The sequence below is a fragment of the Perca fluviatilis genome, chromosome 9, assembly GCF_010015445.1.
Source record: "Perca fluviatilis chromosome 9, GENO_Pfluv_1.0, whole genome shotgun sequence".
NCBI classification, from domain to species: Eukaryota; Metazoa; Chordata; class Actinopteri; order Perciformes; family Percidae; genus Perca; species Perca fluviatilis.
Genome location: NC_053120.1, coordinates 32,236,197 through 32,255,657, shown reverse-complemented (window position 1 = coordinate 32,255,657; position 19,461 = coordinate 32,236,197). Strand labels below are relative to the sequence as shown.

The 19,461-nt window shown below is 40.8% G+C and overlaps 1 protein-coding gene across 5 annotated transcripts in view; it reads right to left on the bottom strand.

Moving 5' to 3' along the window:
- Window positions 1–19,461, bottom strand: part of ect2 (epithelial cell transforming 2) — a 190,415-nt gene that overhangs the window by 155,790 nt on the left and 15,164 nt on the right. For 3 of the 5 annotated variants that reach the window (XM_039811660.1, XM_039811664.1, XM_039811663.1), the window contains exons 4-6: window positions 12,863–12,955; window positions 4,903–5,085; window positions 2,622–2,711 (exon numbers count right to left, since the gene is read on the bottom strand). In XM_039811660.1, coding sequence (XP_039667594.1) covers window positions 2,622–2,711; window positions 4,903–5,085; window positions 12,863–12,955 — 366 coding nt within the window. The remainder of the gene's footprint in view (window positions 1–2,621; window positions 2,712–4,902; window positions 5,086–12,862; window positions 12,956–19,461) is intronic. The other 2 variants (XM_039811662.1, XM_039811665.1) reach the window with 1 other exon arrangement.

Sequence of the window (19,461 nt, the reverse complement as noted above, 5' to 3'; positions counted from 1 at the left end):
TCACTCCAAACCTTTTTTTGAGGCGGTTCAGCTGTGGCATGCAAGCCTACAGTTATCCGGACAGCCTGGCTTGCTGAGGCACTGAATTGAATTAAACGTGCGACTCCACTGCTCAGCAGCAGAATCAACATCATAGATGTAGATTGCATAGAAACTGAAACCGGAGAAATGCGAGATGCAACAAAATGCGTACCTAGAGAGCAGCGAATCGTACAAGCGTACTTAAGGGTCAAAATGATGAGTATGAAAAATGTGTACATTCACACACATCTAAAGTACAATGTTAGAACCATTTCCTTCTTTTCACATCCAATATCCAACTTAATAAATATAGCCTTGCAGTATAAAGATATTTCTCAAAGCGCACACGCAGGCCCATTTGAACGTCAACAGTAACGTTACCTGAAAACATAAACGTCACCACTCATTTTACACAGTTTAGCAACCAGCTAAACGCTGGGGGAAGATTACAACGTTTTTAGCGGTATGCACAGTAGCGTTAATACAGCATGTCAGAGGAATACAGCGTCTCTTTTATTTATTTTTATTTTTTTAATACAGTGTCTCTTGCAGCCGGACGTCAGAGGCAGAGGGACAGTCACCGCAGCGTTCGCTAACGTTAGCTTCTTGTCTAATTTGAGGTCTGATAAACAGTAAATTCATCAAAGTCAGTGTGCCCAACGCGATTTTCCAATAAACTGTGGCTGTCATAAAAACGGGACCCGCGGTTTTCATGTTCCACTTATTCAGCCTCAGAGGGGAGAGAGAGAGCGGCTGAAATCAGTAGAGCAGACGGCTCTGCAGACCCGTGTGTAATTACGACTTTATAACATGTCATAAACCGCTGATTGAGCGGCGGTGCGCTGATGTTGCGCGATGTTAATCATGCGGCGCCTGAGTGCATTTGACCGGCATAAAATCGGCATATGTCAGATTGACCTGCCGGTCGCCGGTCATGGCCAAGCACGTGAAAATCGGCCAATTCCGGTCATTGGCCGGTCAATAGGTGCATCTCTAGTTACAATATTATTATACAGTAATATTAAGCAGAGAGAATATGAGATGAACTGACTAATTTTTGACAAATGGCAGAAACATTTGACTATACTGAGTCATACAGTGTAAAAATGAATTGGTTAAAACCAATGCAGTCTGATACTATCCGCAATCTAAAAATGCAATAAGTTCGACCTTCACGTCGGTTTTAACATTTAGGTTTTGATTAAAATGTTTTGGTAAGGTGTTCAACTTTATGGACATTTTGATGGCTGAAGTTTGCAATGCTGTTGAAATGTATTGCATTATATATTAAGTGTTTCTAGTATTTAGTCTACCCCTATAAATAGACAAAATGTTATAAACCCTTCTCATAATATGGTATAATTCAATAGCACCATAACTGTAGCTGCCAAAATGACTAAACATTATGAACTTCATGAAGGTGGATAATGCAAGGTTGTTTTAGACTGCATCAGCTTTTGATAGGTGTGACTAATAAACTCACTCTGGGGTGGGCATTACTAGGGCCCCGACAACTACGGGGGTGTGGGCTGGAGTCACGGGGATGGAGACATGGCTGCAAGGTCTTTCAAAATGACAGTAGTGGGTCTTTAATACCTCTTTCACACTGCTAGGGTTGTCGATCAGGGTTCAAACCTCCTTTTGGAAATTCAAACCAAGCCAGTCTACATGGGTATATCCCTGGTCATGACAATTCAGAGATCACCTGGGTCAACCCGGGCGCAATGCAAAACAATTAACTTAAGTGCTAGAAACATCAGTGAACAGTAGAGCGGTCAATCTTCCTCTATAATACCATTTGAATTCCATTAGATTTTTTTTTTAGCTAAAAACTGTTGTTGGAGTTTGTCAGAGTACACTTTTTAAGCATCTCACTGCCTTTCTAAAGCTGTATGTGTCTCCACTCCTAAACCCCTCTTCCTTCACCACTGAGTTTGGCTGTAAACCAGGGCTTGTTATTGAACCACTTAGTGGTGCATGTTGGCATAAAGCTGTCCTCACCGAAACTAATATGACCACACAGTCTCTGTGTGCTCATCCAAGCGGTTGTTAGCAGTCCTGAAAACATCCCATCTGTGCAGTCCAAACACGACTGAAGATCCACCACAGCTTCACTGGTCTACTTCTTAGATCATGTCCTCACAACAGGTTTCAAAAGTTTTAACTTCTGCCTGTATGAGGGAATCAGGAGGACGATGGCATGGTCTGAGTGACACAGTGCAGCACGGGTGAGTGCGTGATAAGCATTGCTGACTGTTGTGTAACAGTGATCCAAAATATTCTCCTCTCTGGTTGGACATTTAATACACTGTCTGTATTTGGGTAGTTTGTGACTGAGGTAACCTTTGGTGAAGTCACCGCGGAAAGTAACAAGGGAATCCAGCACACCACGGAAAAATCTCATTAGTAAGCGTTTCACTACAATATGGAAACTTACTGAAATTCTATAGCAAGGCAACTGGAATGATGTTCCCTAAAAGACTTGAGTGCAAATAACAACACAGACCGTTCGCAGAAGCATTAAGAACAAAGAAAGTACCTAAATTATCATCCATTCACACAGAAAGGTAAAGTTGCTAATGTTAAGTTCATATACCTACCATTTCATCTTTGTTCCTAAAGCCAGTGAAACACAGCGACAGGTTAAGCATTGTAGTGGAGTAGAGAGGACGACATGAAAATTGTAGAGGCTGTGTGGAAGGGAAAAAGCAAAAATCAAGAAGTACATACATTAAGTACAACATTACCTTTGAAAACCTTTAATGCAATTGTTTTTTTGTTTTTACCAATATGATTAAAGTGCCCATATTATGAAAAAAAAAAAAAAAAAAACTTTTTTGGGGATTTGGGGTGTTATTTTTGTGTCTCTAGTGCTTCCACACGCATACAAACTTGGGAAAAAAAAACATCCATGCTGTTTTGAGTGAGATACGGGTTTCTGAATGTCTTCTGCCTTCAGTCTCCGGGTGAACTGTTCAAAATCTGCAGGGCTTTCTACGTCAGCAGCAGAGACGAGGTGGCTAAGCGTAGCATGCTAGCGCTAGCATGGTAGCTCGTTCTCAATGGCAAAACCCTGCTACAAAACACTCTAGTTCACCATAATCTACAAAAGAACTACTTACATGTCCCTGTTCTGCAGGTATTCCACGCAAAGTTGGAAATGCGCTCTCGTTTAGAAGAAGTCTTACTTACTCCAACACCTAATAGTTTTGCTTGACTGGTCAGAAACTGCAAAATGGCCTAAGACAATTTCTTCTGTTATCAAGAGATATACTTCTTTATTTTGCAATGCAGTCTAAACGTGTGTTTATGTGTGCTGTCTTCAGCTGACAAATGTGCCGAGCACTCTATTTGATAGAAGCCACAGTCAGGACACATTGTTGATGTTCGACATTAGCATCCTATTTGAAGCTCCTGTGCATTATCCTGTTCAAAGCCATAATGTATTTTTTGCATCCTGTTTTTTCGAAATCAAGGTTCCTCTCAGGGCCATCTCTGGTGGGGCATCCCCACATGAAAAACATTTGTCTGATGGAGATTTTAGAGTAAAAGTGTAAATTCTTCATTTAAATTTCAGTTAGAGTGGTCGCTCGTCAACCATAAGATTGGCGGATCGATCCCAGGCTGATTCGGCCACACGTCAAAGTGACACTGAACCCCAAGTTGCTCCCCGGATGCTGTATGTATACCTGTCCACTGCTCCTATTCTATCCAGGGATGGAAATTAGCACCCGCCAAATGTGGGTGATTGTGTGCAGTGGCGGTTGAATTTGCCCAACCTACCAGCCACGGTGGTGGGAAAATAAACGCAGCATACTGTTTCACTCGGACACTTTTAGAGACAATTTCTGTTTGTTATGTAGTCAACACGTGAGATGTCAGACAGGACGCCCTTATAGCTGCAGACCGTGAGCTCGGCAAGCGGGCCGCCTGTGCATGTGGCCATTTTGCGGGCAACGCAAGATGGCCATCCCTCCTCCTGTCTGAATTCTGCGTGAGGCTGAAACATGATAAGCCATGCCTGAATCTCCAGTGTTTTTAATCATTAACCCTAACCCTGCGCTGTTGTTTTACCGGTCAACCTGAGGTAGATGCTAGAATGTAATCATCAAACGAGTCTCAACCAAGCACAAGCATGAGCAAGGTAGGCCAGGCCAGGCCAGGCCAGGCTAGATCCAGATTTGCTCAATGAGGGAGAAAGAGTAGATGCGCTTCCAGCCCATTTTGGACTTTAAATTTTACTTTTTATGTGGGTTAACAATGTTAAAAAAATATTGATCTTTGATATTGATATTGATATTGACTTTAAAATGTGTCTGGAGTGGGACTTTATGTTGTAATGCCACTGCCCTATGTAATAGTTCCTCTTCTTTTTGGTGTAGCTCCTGTTCAAGTATGATCTGATAAAGTATGACATGGTGAAAGATAAACCAATAAAAGAACAGAATGGAACTGGGGATGAGGTTGGGTGGAGGAATGTTTTTGTTTAATCTGCCCAACTCATTAGGGCTAAATGTAACTTAATGTTTCGTGTATGGGTTTGTATGAGTGCGCTGTGTGTGTGCATGAGAGATAAAGAGAATGTTAGTATTTTCCTTAAGACTTTACCTTATGACAAACATGCTTGAGTATTGTAGATCTTGTATTATTTTTCACACGCAATTAAGCACTTGCCGATTAAAAACAAAAAAAAGGGGCTGGTAAAAAAGTTGAGTGGTTAGTAGATTTTGAAATCCACCAGCCACAGTGGCAAGTGAACAAACAAGTTTTCCATCCTTGCTACTAATAATTAGCATGGGTTAAATGCAGTAATTAAATTTCACTACAATGTACTGGCAATTGTATGTGATGAATTATGTATGTTGTGAATCAATAACTTACTTCCTCCTTCGCAGCACAGTGTAGCACAACAGGAGGCCCAACAATGCGGTTGTCGTGTTTGTAGAGATAGTTGTAGTCAGAAGAATCAAAGTCTGTGAGGACGAACACCGTCTCGAAATCAGCGTTGTCTCCATCTCCAAACTCCTGGACGTTGTCCGTCATTATGCAAGGGATGTTAATGTCCTGAATAGGAAGATTTACAAAACAGAAATAATGTAGCGCATGATGGACTGTTAAAGAATGTAACATTCAGTGTAGGGCTGGGCGATATGGCCTAAAAATAAAATCCCTGATTTTTTTCTCCCTCTACTTAAAATCAATCTGCAGATGACAAAGAAATTGTTCAAAACAAGTTTTATTTTGTTTTGACTCATACACACACACACAAGGGGCATGTACCATTATGTTTATTCATGCCAATTTTGTGGAAATATAAATTGGTTTGAGTGTTTTCCCTACCATTTTTTTTTTTTTTTTGGGGGCTATATATTCAACAACAACAAAACGGATGCGTGAGATAAAGCTGTTTTTACACATAGGCCTACAGGTAATTCACTTCGTTCCTCGCTAAAAGTTCAAATCATTTTAATGTTATTGCGCCCCTTGCCCCCATTTCCACCTGTTGCTGAGTAACGTACGTTAACATCCCATGGTCTCTTGAATGTAGCATACCTGTAGCAAGCTCCTTAGCGATAAAAACAAACGTCGGGGCGGACTCCGTGCTACAGAGGGCGGTGCTAGTTGTTTAAGCCGCTACAGACCTCCGTCACAGCTTCGGTTGTATCAGCGGCATTTAGTAGATGCGTTGAGCCGCAACAGAGTTCCGCAACCGCCTCTGGTGCCCCGCATGGTGCTCCTTCAGGTCAGCTGTAGCTGGTTGTTCAGTTATCCCAGAATAGGTGACTGTCAGCCGGGGACAAGTGCACCGCAGGCTGCCCGGTCATTTCGGAATCCGGATAAGTAAGTAATGAAACGACTGATTAAGAAAAAATTAATGTTAGTCCCTGTCGCTGCCATGTTGTTTGTGTCTCACAACAGATGATTTTATTCCTTTCTTGGGAAAAAACTTCCCACTCTCACCGGTAGCCATGTTGTCACTTGCTGTTGCTGTTTCGTGTGTGCTATGATGTTGTTGTTGTCGCTTGCCATACTGCTATGTGAAACTAACTCTACGGAAGCTCCAGGGAGCCAAAAAATGCGCCATTACACAAAAACTTGAATTTTTTAAATTGCCCGCAACAAAAAATTCGAATTAATTAATTTAATCGATTTTTCGCCCAGGTCTAATTCAGTGTGCACAAATAAATCACCAAATACCAGAGAGATAGCTTTGTTGGATGTTGATAATGTAATGAGTAAAAACTTGGCTAGAAATATTAAGACTTAGTAAGGACAATTCAGGATTTTCTGGAATAAGATATATTAGCCTTTGGATACAGAGACAAAACGTGTTAGTAGGAAAAGATTGTTGGTTTTGGTATTTTTTTAAGATTTATTGACAATTATAAAAATATGGAATCTTGAAGCTTTAATTCGAGACCAAATATTTGCATCTTTTTAATACCGAACTAGTTCCCCACTGAAATGTAAGCTAGTAAGTACACTGCAACACAAGAAGCATTAATCAAACCATAACTGATTTGAATAAGAAAGGTTGGTGCCAGTAAGCGGTTTTTAAAAAGGATTTCGATTGAGAATTTCATTGTTATTTTGTGAAATATGTTCTTTGTGTCAATGAACCAAGGTCAGGGGAGCTCTGCCGACATCTTAAATCCATGAAGAAAAATATGTGTAAAAAAGACTGCACTACACGATCATTAACTCTTACAAATACAGTACAGACAATCAAATGATCGCTCTCTTTGTGCCATACAGAAACCATACTCAGTGCTGCATCAATTCTGCCACCTCAGAAGAGAGAATGAGTTACTCTGAATAAGAATAGATTGGTTGAATCCATGGCTTCAATAAAAGAGGAAATATTAAATCACAAACTGTCAGGCTGCTTATTGGCAGAGCTGAAAGTGCTGGAATGGGTGAAATGTTTGTGCTAATCTCACACACGAGCTGCGCTATGTAGGACTTTAGAAAGAACAAAGTTTGGAACTTTTTCAAGGATATTGAAAATTAACCACGGTCGTAAATGCAGTGTTCCAGACTACAACGGAATAGCCTACTGGCCCAGAGAAAAGTGTTTAGAACGAGTATATCGGACAATGGAGCGGGAGTTGTGGATCTAAAGCAGCGCTGCAGAGGCACTGGCAGAGGACATTGCAGGGGTTCACTCTCCGCTCCCCGCACTTACTAGCTATTAGGCGAGTTGTGATTCTTTGGTGGAGGTTTTTTATGTCCCAAGGGTAACGTTACAACGTTACGAGACTCCAATGTATGCGTATGTGGGTCGTTCAACCAATCAGCACGCAGCTCATCTAAATATTCATGTTTGGAAGAAAAGCTCTTGCTCTTGTTAAAATAGGGCCATATTCACAGGGCAGTTAATTGCCCACAGAAAATCACTTGGGCCATTTTCAGCCCAACCAATGTTACATACCCTATTAGGAGACCTTAAGGAACAGTGTGAAATACCCTATATAATCATTCTATCACCCCTTTAACATTTTTGGCAAAACACTTATTTGCTTTCTTTCTAAAGATGAGCAGATTAATACCCTTAGCATAACACCTGGAGCAGGGTAAAAAAGCTAGCCTGGCTCTGTCCAATGTTTAAAAATATACCTACCAATACTTCTACAGCTCACTAGGGAACATGTTATGTCTTGTTTGTTTAATCTGTATATAAACAGAAATGTAACTAGACTAAAGCCCAATCCACATTGGACAAGTATTTATCTTAGGACCTCAAATAATTAGTAATAATTGTGGAGGTCGTGTCTGTGCTCGGAGGTACCATGGTAATACTAGTCCCGTGCAAATATGGCTTAAGAGTCTACAGCCATGCTTGTAAGGCTTTAAAAATGTGCACTATGAGTTCCTGCATGGTTTCAGCACGATTTCATTTTTGTCTCAAATCGTAGGCATCTCTCTTTGATCCGCTAGCTGCCTGCCCCCCGAATACACTGTGAAAAAGCCCGGTCTCGGGAGACAACACAGGGGTCGTAAACGTCAAAACACTAGGGGCACAGGCTGTGCACCAAAATCACCGACAGGATGGTTCGTGGGTTGGGTGTGACAGTTAGTCAGTCATGACAGTTACGGAAACATGGGGGGAGGGGCAAGCTTGCAGGAACTCATACTGCACCTTTAACTGGAGATGCGGCATAAAAGTCCTGACCAGAGGGATATATTGTTCCCACAAAAAACTAATCCTAACTATAGCTCAAAAACATGAAATTGTTATCAATCTTCATCTCACTCTCAAAAAATAAGATAATTTCCACGTTTCACAAAATGCTAAACCATTTTTTTAACAGGAGAAGACGCTCAAAAATCAAAAGCTTCAGGTGCATTGCTATTGAATGAAATCTTGTTTGCAAACAGATTTTCATGGGAGTGCATGCAACTTTAGGGTCAAAGACAAATAAGGATTTAAAATTTGAAAAAAAATGAAACTGTCAAAAAATGCCAACTCAAGCACTTTCTATTTTTATTAGTGTTCTATATACATCTCAACAACAGGAATTTAATTTAGAAATGCAGTTTAATTTTTTCGTGATTTATTCCATGAAAAATGTCCTTCCTGGGTAACGGGAATGGATTTAAAAAATATTTAAATGTCTATCTTTTTAGCAGATAAATGTTTAGGCATATCCATAGTTACAGCTAACCAAACACGCACTGTTCAAAAAACAAAAATTTGAACACAATTAATGATATATTTGGGTATTTATGATTAAATGGGCTCATCTTTGGATTTTGGTCACACAATATTCCATGCCAAAAACAGAAAAATTATGAAAGATGTCTTAAAATGCTTTACAATAAAGGTTATCAGATGTTTATTGTATACTCAACAAAAAGGAAAACATGATTGTGTAATATACCATGAAAATCTGTGTTAAATTAATTGACTGTGTTATTGTTACTCGGGATGACATCCCGTTAGCCAGGAATGACATAATGCAAAAATGTCATAAAAGATTATAAAATAATAAAAAAGTAAAAATAAAAATAAAAAATTTTATTAAATAATCTGATAAAGAGGAATGTCTAAATTTGTATCAGGAAGGACAATGTTATCCAGGAAGGACAAAATTAAAACTCGTTGCATACTCAGCTAAAATATATCTTAGCCTTTAAAACATTAATGCCATATTTCACATGAAATAGGCATTTTTTAAATATCAAAACATCAAATATGGTTTATTAGCGTTATCCAGAAAGACACATGATTTTTGGACATAGTGCACCAGTGACCGAAAAAGCAAAATAAAAACTTTTTAAAGAGATAATTACTAAACTCTCCAGATGTTTTGGGGTCCTCCAAAATCTTCTTTATGATGTAATGTCATATTTCATGACTATGCAATTGCATTATGGGTAATTTATGGATTTTAAGGTCTGTAACCCAGGAAGGACATTAGGGAAATCCAAAAGTATTTATTGAGTAAAATTTTGAATAAGGGTAGGATTGTTACTATATTTGTAGGTATCCCTGCAAACATTGACACAATTATGCCAAAGTAGATAATTAATGCTCTTATTACTTTTGTCACATTTTTATACTTAGATTTTAATCCCGGACGTTACCCAGGAAGGACAGTTTGGTACTTCAGAGCTCAATAGCTCTTTGGATTTTATTTTTTTGCAATAAATACCTATGAAAGTGAGTAAAGAGGAGAGAGTTAAGTAATATAATGTAGTTTTTTTAAATTTATATTTATCTTTTGCATTATGAATATGCTTTGGACACCATAATTGACATGCCACGTCTTTGACAGATGGAAATGACTATGAAGCTAAATGGAAAGCCTTTTAAATTACTTTAATATTACTTCTTCTACAGTCTACTTGCATTGATATTTAAGTACAAATCTCTGTTAAAGAGCGATCACAATAGTATTCCTGTAAGTATTACATAACATACAGTACAGGCCAAAAGTTTGGACACACCTTCTCATTCAATGCGTTTTCTTTATTTTCATGACTATTTACATTGTAGAGTCTCACTGAAGGCATCAAAACTATGAATGAACACATATGGAATTATGTACTTAACAAAAAAGTGTGAAATAACTCAAAACATGTCATATTTTAGATTCTTCAAAGTAGCCACCCTTTGCTTTTTTGATAGCGCAAACCCTTGGTGTTCTCTCAATGAGCTTCATGAGGTAGTCACCTGAAATGGTTTTCACTTCATAGGTGTGTCTTGTCAGGGTTAATTAGTGGAATGTTTTGCCTTATTAATGGGGTTGGGACTAGGGCTTAACGATTTTTGAAAATAATCTAATTGCGATTTATTTAAAAAATATTGCGATTGCGATTCGATATGCGATTATTTTTTAAGCTCTTTGTCTTCTGTATTAGTCAACAAAAACTAGCAATAAATCATTGTATAGTATGAACTTCACAAGATTAGATAGATTAAACAAGCTGTTCTTTCCTGGAGGCCAGGCCTGTATGTGATGGTGAAATTAGGTGATGCGTGAATTTATATGAATGACCTCTTTTATTTAACTACTTCAATCCCAGTAGTATATTGAGCACTGACCAAGCCTGGTGGAAACATTCATATGAAAGTCAGAAATAAATCACACTAAAGTGCAGATTGCAGAAATATAAAAACAAATGTGGCTTTACAACACTTAGTAGTATTTAGATTATTTAATTATTATTTACATAGACATATGTAAACATGTGGATTGCATTTTTAAACACTGTCTTTGAACTTTACTAGAGCGGTAAATAAGTAAAATATCAATACATCGGTGTATTTTCTTTAACAGCGACAGAGAGGACGCTGCCTCCAGCCCCTCCCTCCCTCATGAAGTTGCGCGTGCGGTGCATGACAGCGTCAACGACGCTGCACTAGCTCAGAGAGGCTATCGTTACGTTAGTAGTAGCATGCTGGTGTTGCCGTGGGATTAGCTAACTGTACTAATAAAACCGTTGAAACACCGTGGCCACGCTGCTGTGACAGCTCCCCGAACGTCATTTATCAGAGTCTGGTTGTTACCCCTCTCCGCGGCAGTCTCCTCCGCTCCATATCTTTATAATGGAGCTAACCGGAGCTAACCGCTAATCAAAGCTAATCGTTGCTAACCGAGCCTTCAGTTCTGCGTGCCTGTATTCATTAACTGCATGCGTGGACTGGAGCCCGAATAAAACCCTTACAAGTTTTAAACTACAACTCAGAGTTGTTTGAATGACAGAAATCTGCTCAAGGTACGGCGTACAGTTAGCGTGCTAAGTTGATGCTTTCTCTGCGGACTACGGAGTGCGGACTGATTTGCTCTCGTGAGTCACGTGACCAAATCGCAGCCTTTGCGATTAGGAAATCGCGTTTTAACATATCGCGATATTATCGCAAATGCAATTAATCGTTCAGCCCTAGTTGGGACCATCAGTTGTGTTGTGCAGAAGTCAGGTTGACACACAGCCGACAGCCCTATTGGACAACTGTTAGAATTCATATTATGGCAAGAAACAATCAGCTAAGTAAAGCGAAACGAGTGGCCATCATTACTTTAAGAAATGAAGGTCAGTCAGTCTGGAAAATTGCGAAAACTTAGAATGTGTCCCCAAGTGCAGTCGCAAAAAACCATCAAGCGCTACAACAAAACTGGCTCACATGAGGACCGCCCCAGGAAAGGAAGCCCAAGAGTCACCTCTGCTGCTGAGGTTAAGTGCATCCGAGTCACCAGCCTCAGAAATCACAAGTTAACAGCAGCTCAGATTAGAGACCAGATGAATGCCACACAGAGTTCTAGCAGCAGACAAATCTCTAGAACAACTGTTAAGAGGAGACTGCGCGAATCAGGCCTTCATGGTCAAATAGCTGCTAGGAAACCACTGCTAAGGAGAGGCAACAAGCAGAAGAGATTTGTTTGGGCCAAGAAACACAAGGAATGGACATTAGACCAGTGGAAATCTGTGCTTTGGTCTGATGAGATTTTTGAGATCTTTGGTTCCAACCGTTGTGTCTTTGTGCGACGCAGAAAAGGTGAACGGATGGATTCTACATGCCTGGTTCCCACCGTGAAGCATGGAGGAGGTGTGATGGTGTGGGGGTGCTTTGCTGGTGACACTGTTGGGGATTTATTCAAAATTGAAGGCATACTGAACCAGCATGGCTACCACAGCATCCTGCAGCGACATGCTATCTCATCCGGTTTGCGTTTAGTTGGACCATCATTTATTTTTCAACAGGACAATGACTCCAAACACGCCTTCAGGCTGTGTAAGGGCTATTTGACCAAGAAGGAGAGTGATGGAGTGCTGCGCCAGATGACCTGGCCTCCACAGTCACTGGACCTGAACCCAATCGAGATGGTTTGGGGTGAGCTGGACTGCAGAGTGAAGGCAAAAGTGCCAACAAGTGCTAAGCATCTCTGGGAACTCCTTCAAGACTGTTGGAAAACCATTTCAGGTGACTACCTCTTGAATCTCATCAAGAGAATGCCAAGAGTGTGCAAAGCAGTAATCAGAGCAAAGGGTGGCTACTTTGAGGTATCTAAAATATAAGACATGTTTTCAGTTATTTCACACTTTTTTGTTAAGTACATAATTCCACATGTGTTCATTCATAGTTTTGATGCCTTCAGTGAGAATCTACAATGTAAATAGTCATGAAAATAAAGAAAACTCATTGAATGAGAAGGTGTGTCCAAACTTTTAGCCTGTATTGTACATTTAAAAATGCACCCACAAATACATTCACCATCAGTAAATTTGCCATGCACAATGATTAAGTGAGTACCCAGCGTGAATTAGACCCATGCGGCACTTTCCCCAGTTCCCATCAAAGTGTCAGACACACAGAAAGGAACACACTGTACTGTACCATATTGACTATAGATTTTATCATCACTTTCTCCTCGGCGCCTGCATCACCTTCTCTTATCTTTACCACTGGTACCTCCATTACTCTGATGGCCTGTAAAAACCAATCAGCAAGAAGTGGATGTCAAACACAGGCATTTGGAAGAAGGAGAGCAGAATAAAAAGAGGGGAAGGACAGAAGGTTGAGAGAGAATGAGAAACAGAAAGCTAGTGACAAATTCATACAAATTAATGAGTAAGGAACTCTCTGCTGAGTTCAATGATACCTCACACAAGACTACCTTAGATGGGTCAGCATTTATGAAAGGGGGCGTGGCTTAAACATAGGGGGCAGGCCAAACCATCACCAAAGAATAAGGAAGTCTCTGCTGAGTTCAATGATACCTCACACAAGACTACCTTAGATGGGTCATTATTTATAAAAGGGGGCGTGGCTAAAGCTTAGGGGACGGGTCAAACCATCACCAATGAAGAATGAAGTCTCTGCTGAGTTCAATGACACCTCACACAAGGGTATACCTTAAACGGTTGAAATGTTATGAAAGGGGGCGTGACTTAAACATAGGGGGTGGGCCAAACCATCACCAATGATAAATGAACTCTCTGCTGAGTTCAATGACACCTCACACAAGACTACCTTAAACGGTTCAAATGTTATGAAAGGGGGCGTGGCCTGGTAAGTGGGCGTGGTTGTATTATAGGGGGCGGCTCAGTATCACATGTAGACCACACATTCTGAGTTTCGGGCCCTAAATATGGCTTTAACACACTTAGTAGTATTTTGATTATTTAATTATTATTTACTGTGATAAACATATGTAAACATGTGGACAACACTGTCTTTGAACTTTACTATACAGTTAATAAGGAAAAATACACACACACACACACACGTGTATTTTGTTTTCATCGCACACAGAGGAGCTGCCTCCAGCCCCTTCCGTCGTGAAGTTGGGTGCCGTGTGCATGACACCGTCAACGTTGAACTTGCTCAGAGAGCCTATCGTTACGTTAGTTGCTGGTGTTCTTGCCGTGGGATTAACTGTACTAATCAAACCGTTGAATAACCGCAGCCACGCTGCTGTGAAAGCTCCCTGAACGTCATTTATCAGAGTCTGGTTGTTAGCCCTCTCAGTGGCAGCTCCTCCACTCCATATCTTTATAACGGAGCTAACCGCTAATCAGAGCTAATCATTGCCAACCGAGCCTTCAGTTCTGCGTACCTGTATCCATTAACTGTATGTATGGATTCAAGCCCGAATAAAACCCTTCATTTTATTAAAATGGTTGTAAAAGTTTAAAACTACAACTCAGAGTTGTTTGAATGACAGAAATCAGCTCAAGGTACGGCGTAGCGTTAGCGTCATGAATGTATTAACAGGTTAGCGTGCCAAGTTGATGCTTTCAGAGTGCAGACTGATTTGCTCTTGCGAGTCACGTGACCAATTCACTTCTGAGACTTTTTTTATGCGAGAAATCAACTATATAAAGCTCAAATATGGGCCGTTTTACAAAACATTGATGGCCAATTGCAAATTTGGTAAGACGTGTAGGACTTTAGGAGCTCCAGACAGTCTGACGAGAAAGCGGAAGCCTGCTGGGCTCCATACCCATACCCGAATTTCAGCAACATCTGTGTTGTTTTTCAGACAACGGCAGCTATAGGCTTTTGTTGGAATCCTCCAGTGAAATACAGACACACTTTTACACCGTTTGGCTGTCAGCATTTTAACCGTGTTTACTATAGCTGTAACTAGCGTTCCGTGCGATGATGTTTCAGTTCCCTCTAATGTCCGTTTTCGGAGCATCAGAGAGAAGCGCAGGCATTTAAGTGGCACCTAAATAAGGTACCGAAATCCGCGTTGCTATTCGGTCCGGTAGATAACTGTCGATAAGCATTAATGGCTGTATTAGCACCTGGTCTCTCTATAAGATTAACTCGAACCTGCAGTAAGAGATTGCAGGCGTAACAAGCTCGCGCTCTCAGTCACACACCGGCCATTTAGCAGGAAGAGGGGAGAGAGAACATCGAGCTGCAGGCCCTGGAGCTCTGTCAGGGCAGCGGCGTTTGGTAGTCCGATGTAGCAACCCAGGCAGCACCAGCCACTGAACTCCGACACATATTGCAATTAGCCATCAATTTTCGTAAAACGGCCCATATTTGAGCTTTACATAGTTGATTTCTCACATAAAAAGAGTTTCAGAAGTGAATTTTGTAATGGAATAGCCGAGATCTGCGTGACCTAGATTCAGAAGACTACCTGATCTTAGGTCAGTTGTGTAGCCTATGCAAATGTTGGGGCGTGACAAAGATAGAGACTAGAGCCAAATGAGGAGCCGCCAAGTTGACATCAACTAGGCGGCTCGTTGAGATTTGCCCGTTTTCAGAGGCAGTTTCAAATTATGAGATTTGCAGAGGAAAGAGGTGTCAATGGGATTTTGAGGTTCTATGTATGTCCTATTTACCCACCAAACTGTCATTTTTCAACTATGACAAGTAGGGATGCACCGAATATTCGGCCACTGAAATGTTGTGATGACGCAAACAGAAACCGCGACCTGCACGTGTGTCAGTACCCGATCCGTTCCACCTGCAAAGCGTCTCCTAAGCAAAGAGGTTGAGACGGACCACGGAGTGAAAACAATGAAAAGTACGCTCTTAGAGTCCGTCAGCACACGTTTCAGTGAGATCTATTCGGATCCTCTGCACTTCATCGCGACTGTACTTGATCCGCATTATAAAGACCATTACTTGGATGCAGAAATAAAGCAGGGCGCACGAGAAATGATCCAGGCCGCGATGGATGCGGAGAACCCGCGTGGAGACGGAGCGCGCACGGAGCAGCGCCCAGCGCAGGAGGAGATCAGAGCGCTCGTCTCTCTGCACCAGATGAGGGGCATGCACCCTCGTTGCCTGATATGTTCAGTGAAATCCTGCAAGAAAGTGCCTCAAATAATAGTAACAATAGGTAAGCTATTCTGTTCTTAGGCTACTATATACTGTATGTGACTATCAGATTGTAGCCATATTTCTAGGGCTGAAACGATTTCTCGAATAATTCGATTACAAAAAATCCTCGATGCAAATGACTTGCCTCGAAGCTTCGTTAAATCAATGTTATCAACGTATCGCTGACGGACGGTGTTTCCGCACAGAGCATTATTACTCAGTCTGCTGGCAACACATGCCAGAGAGTAAATAGCGATAGGCTAAGAGACAGGCTGGAGAAAACGACAGAAACTGTCCAAAGTTTGGAATCAGTTCAAACGTAATTAAAACTAAAACTCAGTGAGTCTACTGCAAAATCAAACTAGCTTACCACGATAATAGCACGACGTCAATGCTTTAGCATCTCAACAGAAAACATGGAGTCTAACTCATCCATTCCATGAAGAGGACCCAACAAAAGTAAATAACAGTCGTATGGACAATGAAACTACACCAAACACAACAACTTGAACGTGAATACAATTTGATCTAAAGAGCTGACGCGTTGACTATCCCTTTGGAAAAACAGCTGATTCAGATCAGTCTCAGGTTGAAACTTGTAGTTCTGAAAGTTAACCCTTTAGGCGCCGGGTTTTATTTAAAAAAAATACTAGATATTGACACCTAAATTTCAGAAGGCTCTGGCTTGAAAATGGTTTGAGATAGAGACAAAGTAAATGAAACAAATATTGAGAATGACCTAACGTTTATCTAGGGAGTAAATTTTCCCATCTAATTTGCATATTATGATGTCGTATGGTGGCGGCCATATTGGATTATGTAATTTCCATGAAATACCTGATATTTTGAAAGAGAGTTGAATTTATTTAATCAGATTTACCCCCCTCCAGCCATTTGTTATGTTGTCCACATATCAAATGAACAGGAAAAAGTAAATTGTAGGCCAACAGTCGTAAACTAGAACTATTACTGCACCACAAAACTCATGTAAACAGTAGGCGGTTTTTTTTTGTTAGTTTTTTTTTTTTGTGAGTGCTTTTGTACGGGGGAGGGGCTCACGGCAGCACCTGCTGCTCGTTGAGCACAGTAAATGTAGAGTGATACGTGCTTTCACGAGTCTCCAAACACCACAAACGTTTCCAATAACACCAGAAAAAGTCGCTAGTCGCTTTTGACAAAAAAGCATGAAGCATGACGTATTTCTGAGCTAAGGTGTAAGTAGTGGAGTGCTGTGTGTCTCCTCTCTGCTCTGACTGCAGGCTGGGACTGCAGCGCGAGGCTACTGAGAGACTGACCGCCTGTGAGGGCTTTTGGGCAGGGGAGGGGCTCACGGCAGCACCCGCTGCAGTAACTGCAGAATGATAGCTATATTTGGAGATTCAGTACCGCGTCGTGTCCCTAATTATTTTGTGTAAGAGTGAAGAATCATTTACATTTAGCCTACACCCGCCCTGTAAGCCAGGGCAAGAACGGTGGCGCATACGTGATTAAATGCAGCCTGGACGCGGAGTGCTGTGTCTCTCCTCTCTGCTCTGACGGCAGGCTGGGACGAGGCTACTGAGAGACTGACCGCAGGGAGGGGCTCACGGGCTCACGGCAGCACCCGCTGCTTGTTGAGCACAGTAATTGCAGAGTGATATTGTAAGTAATGTAGGCAATACAAATGTAGCTTTTTTCCGAAAATGTTGCTTTTTTTCCCTAGTTTTTTTTTCCACTTTTTTTTTGCGTTTAAAAACGCAAAAAAAAATTGATCAGATTAATCGATCGATAAAGTGCTAGATTAATCAATTACAAAAAGAATCGATAGCTGCAGCCCTACATATTTCTGCTAGATATTTTTTTAATTAAACTTTAATATTAATTTATACAATTGCAATGCAATGGTACTAATAATTGGCCATCATTGACACTCAATGTCAATGCTGGATGGTTTAAATTTCCTCCGTAGAATTTTTAATTCAACGTCATAGCTATGCATCGCAAATCAATTTGCGCCACTACTGCACGCCACTAAAAGAAAAGAAAAAAAAGAAACCACAACAGCCATAGTTCATGTAGACTACGAACATAACAACTCAGTGTTAAAAGTTGTATTAGGCTATAACTTGTCCAAACTCAGGTTTAGTCTAATTTTCGGGACAACCAGATAAAGATTCAGGATTCAAGACAACTGCTTGTAATTTGGGGCGTCTGATCACGCTATTCCCAAACTGTTTTAGTACGGGACGTTTGGATTGGTATGCGACATTGGTTCAGTATGCCCTGTGACCCAAACACATGAAAGTATATTTATGTCTGATACTTCGACATGCAGAACAGAAATTCTAGAGCGCAAGTTTTGCCCCGAAGGTTTTGGCAGTGCACTAGTTGTTGTCTATCAACTGTAGCATGCTAGTTGTCCTAACCTGGTTAGTCAAGCTCAATCGACAACAACTCTTCAAACTGTATACAGACATTGTTCAATTGAAGTTAGATAGGTCTGTGGATACACTAAAAACATTGAATTTACACAAATGTGACGATTAGTGGAACGTAACAAAAACAGACTGAAAGTCTAGTCCTCACCACAGCGTTCAGGCAGCCTCCCACGGCAGATTAAGACAAAATAATAACTAAAACATACTATTTTTGGTAACACTTTCCTTGAAGTTATCGACATAATCATGACATGACACTGTCATAACTATGACATGACACTTTCATGAACGTGTCATAAACGTTTATGACTTCTGTCATCAAGTGTCATTCCGTTTTTGTTATGACAAGTTGATGTCGATACCTTCAAGTAAAGTGTTACCAAAATGAGTTGTTTAATTATCTCGGCACCGCCCCTTTTACTCACTCTTTTTGCACGAGACAATCGTCTGCAGCCTGCAGTGCGGCTGCTGGGTAGCACAAATCTTTTTTCCTTTGTCTTTTAAAAATGAGTCGTGAAGCCAACAGCAAAGCCCAACTTTACTTTTAATGAAATCAAACAAAAGAAATGTTTTCCCCTCGTCTTAAAAGAGGAGGAGATATCAGTAGAGGTGTATCATCCCCACGAGATCTCGAAAGATTAAACGTGACGAGATTTCTCGTCAAGGTAAAAAGCAGCAGCCTTGAAATTAGCATAGAAAATCCCCCGCCCGTTCTCCAAAGTTGACTGAGTTTACTTTTGAAGCGCGATGGCTGAAGCAAAAAGCTTCTCTCTCTCTATTTATTTGTGCCTTCAAACCTCAAAACAATAAAAAAAGCTTTATTTATCTCTCCCTACTGTTCAATGACAGATTCAAGTAGCTACAAAAGTTCTGCTGGTATACAGCTGGACTTGAGTATGTGACAAATTAGCTGTTCACTGAATATGAAGGATATGGCCCCGCCCATTTCTAGCATTTAAGATAATTGTTATGCATTGCTCCAGTGTTGACCCAGGTGATCTCTGAATTGTCATGACCAGGGATATACCCATGTAGACTGTCTTGGTTTGAATTTCCAAAAGGAGAGTTGAACCCTGATCAGACAACCCTAGCCTGACCCTGGTAGGTAGTATGAAAGAGGTATAAGACAAGCAGGCACAACAGTGGTTTCTATGCCCTGGTGACTGACAGGTTGAGGTTCAAAAGCAAGGCAACTTTATTTCTATAGCACATTTCAGCAACAAGGCACAGTGT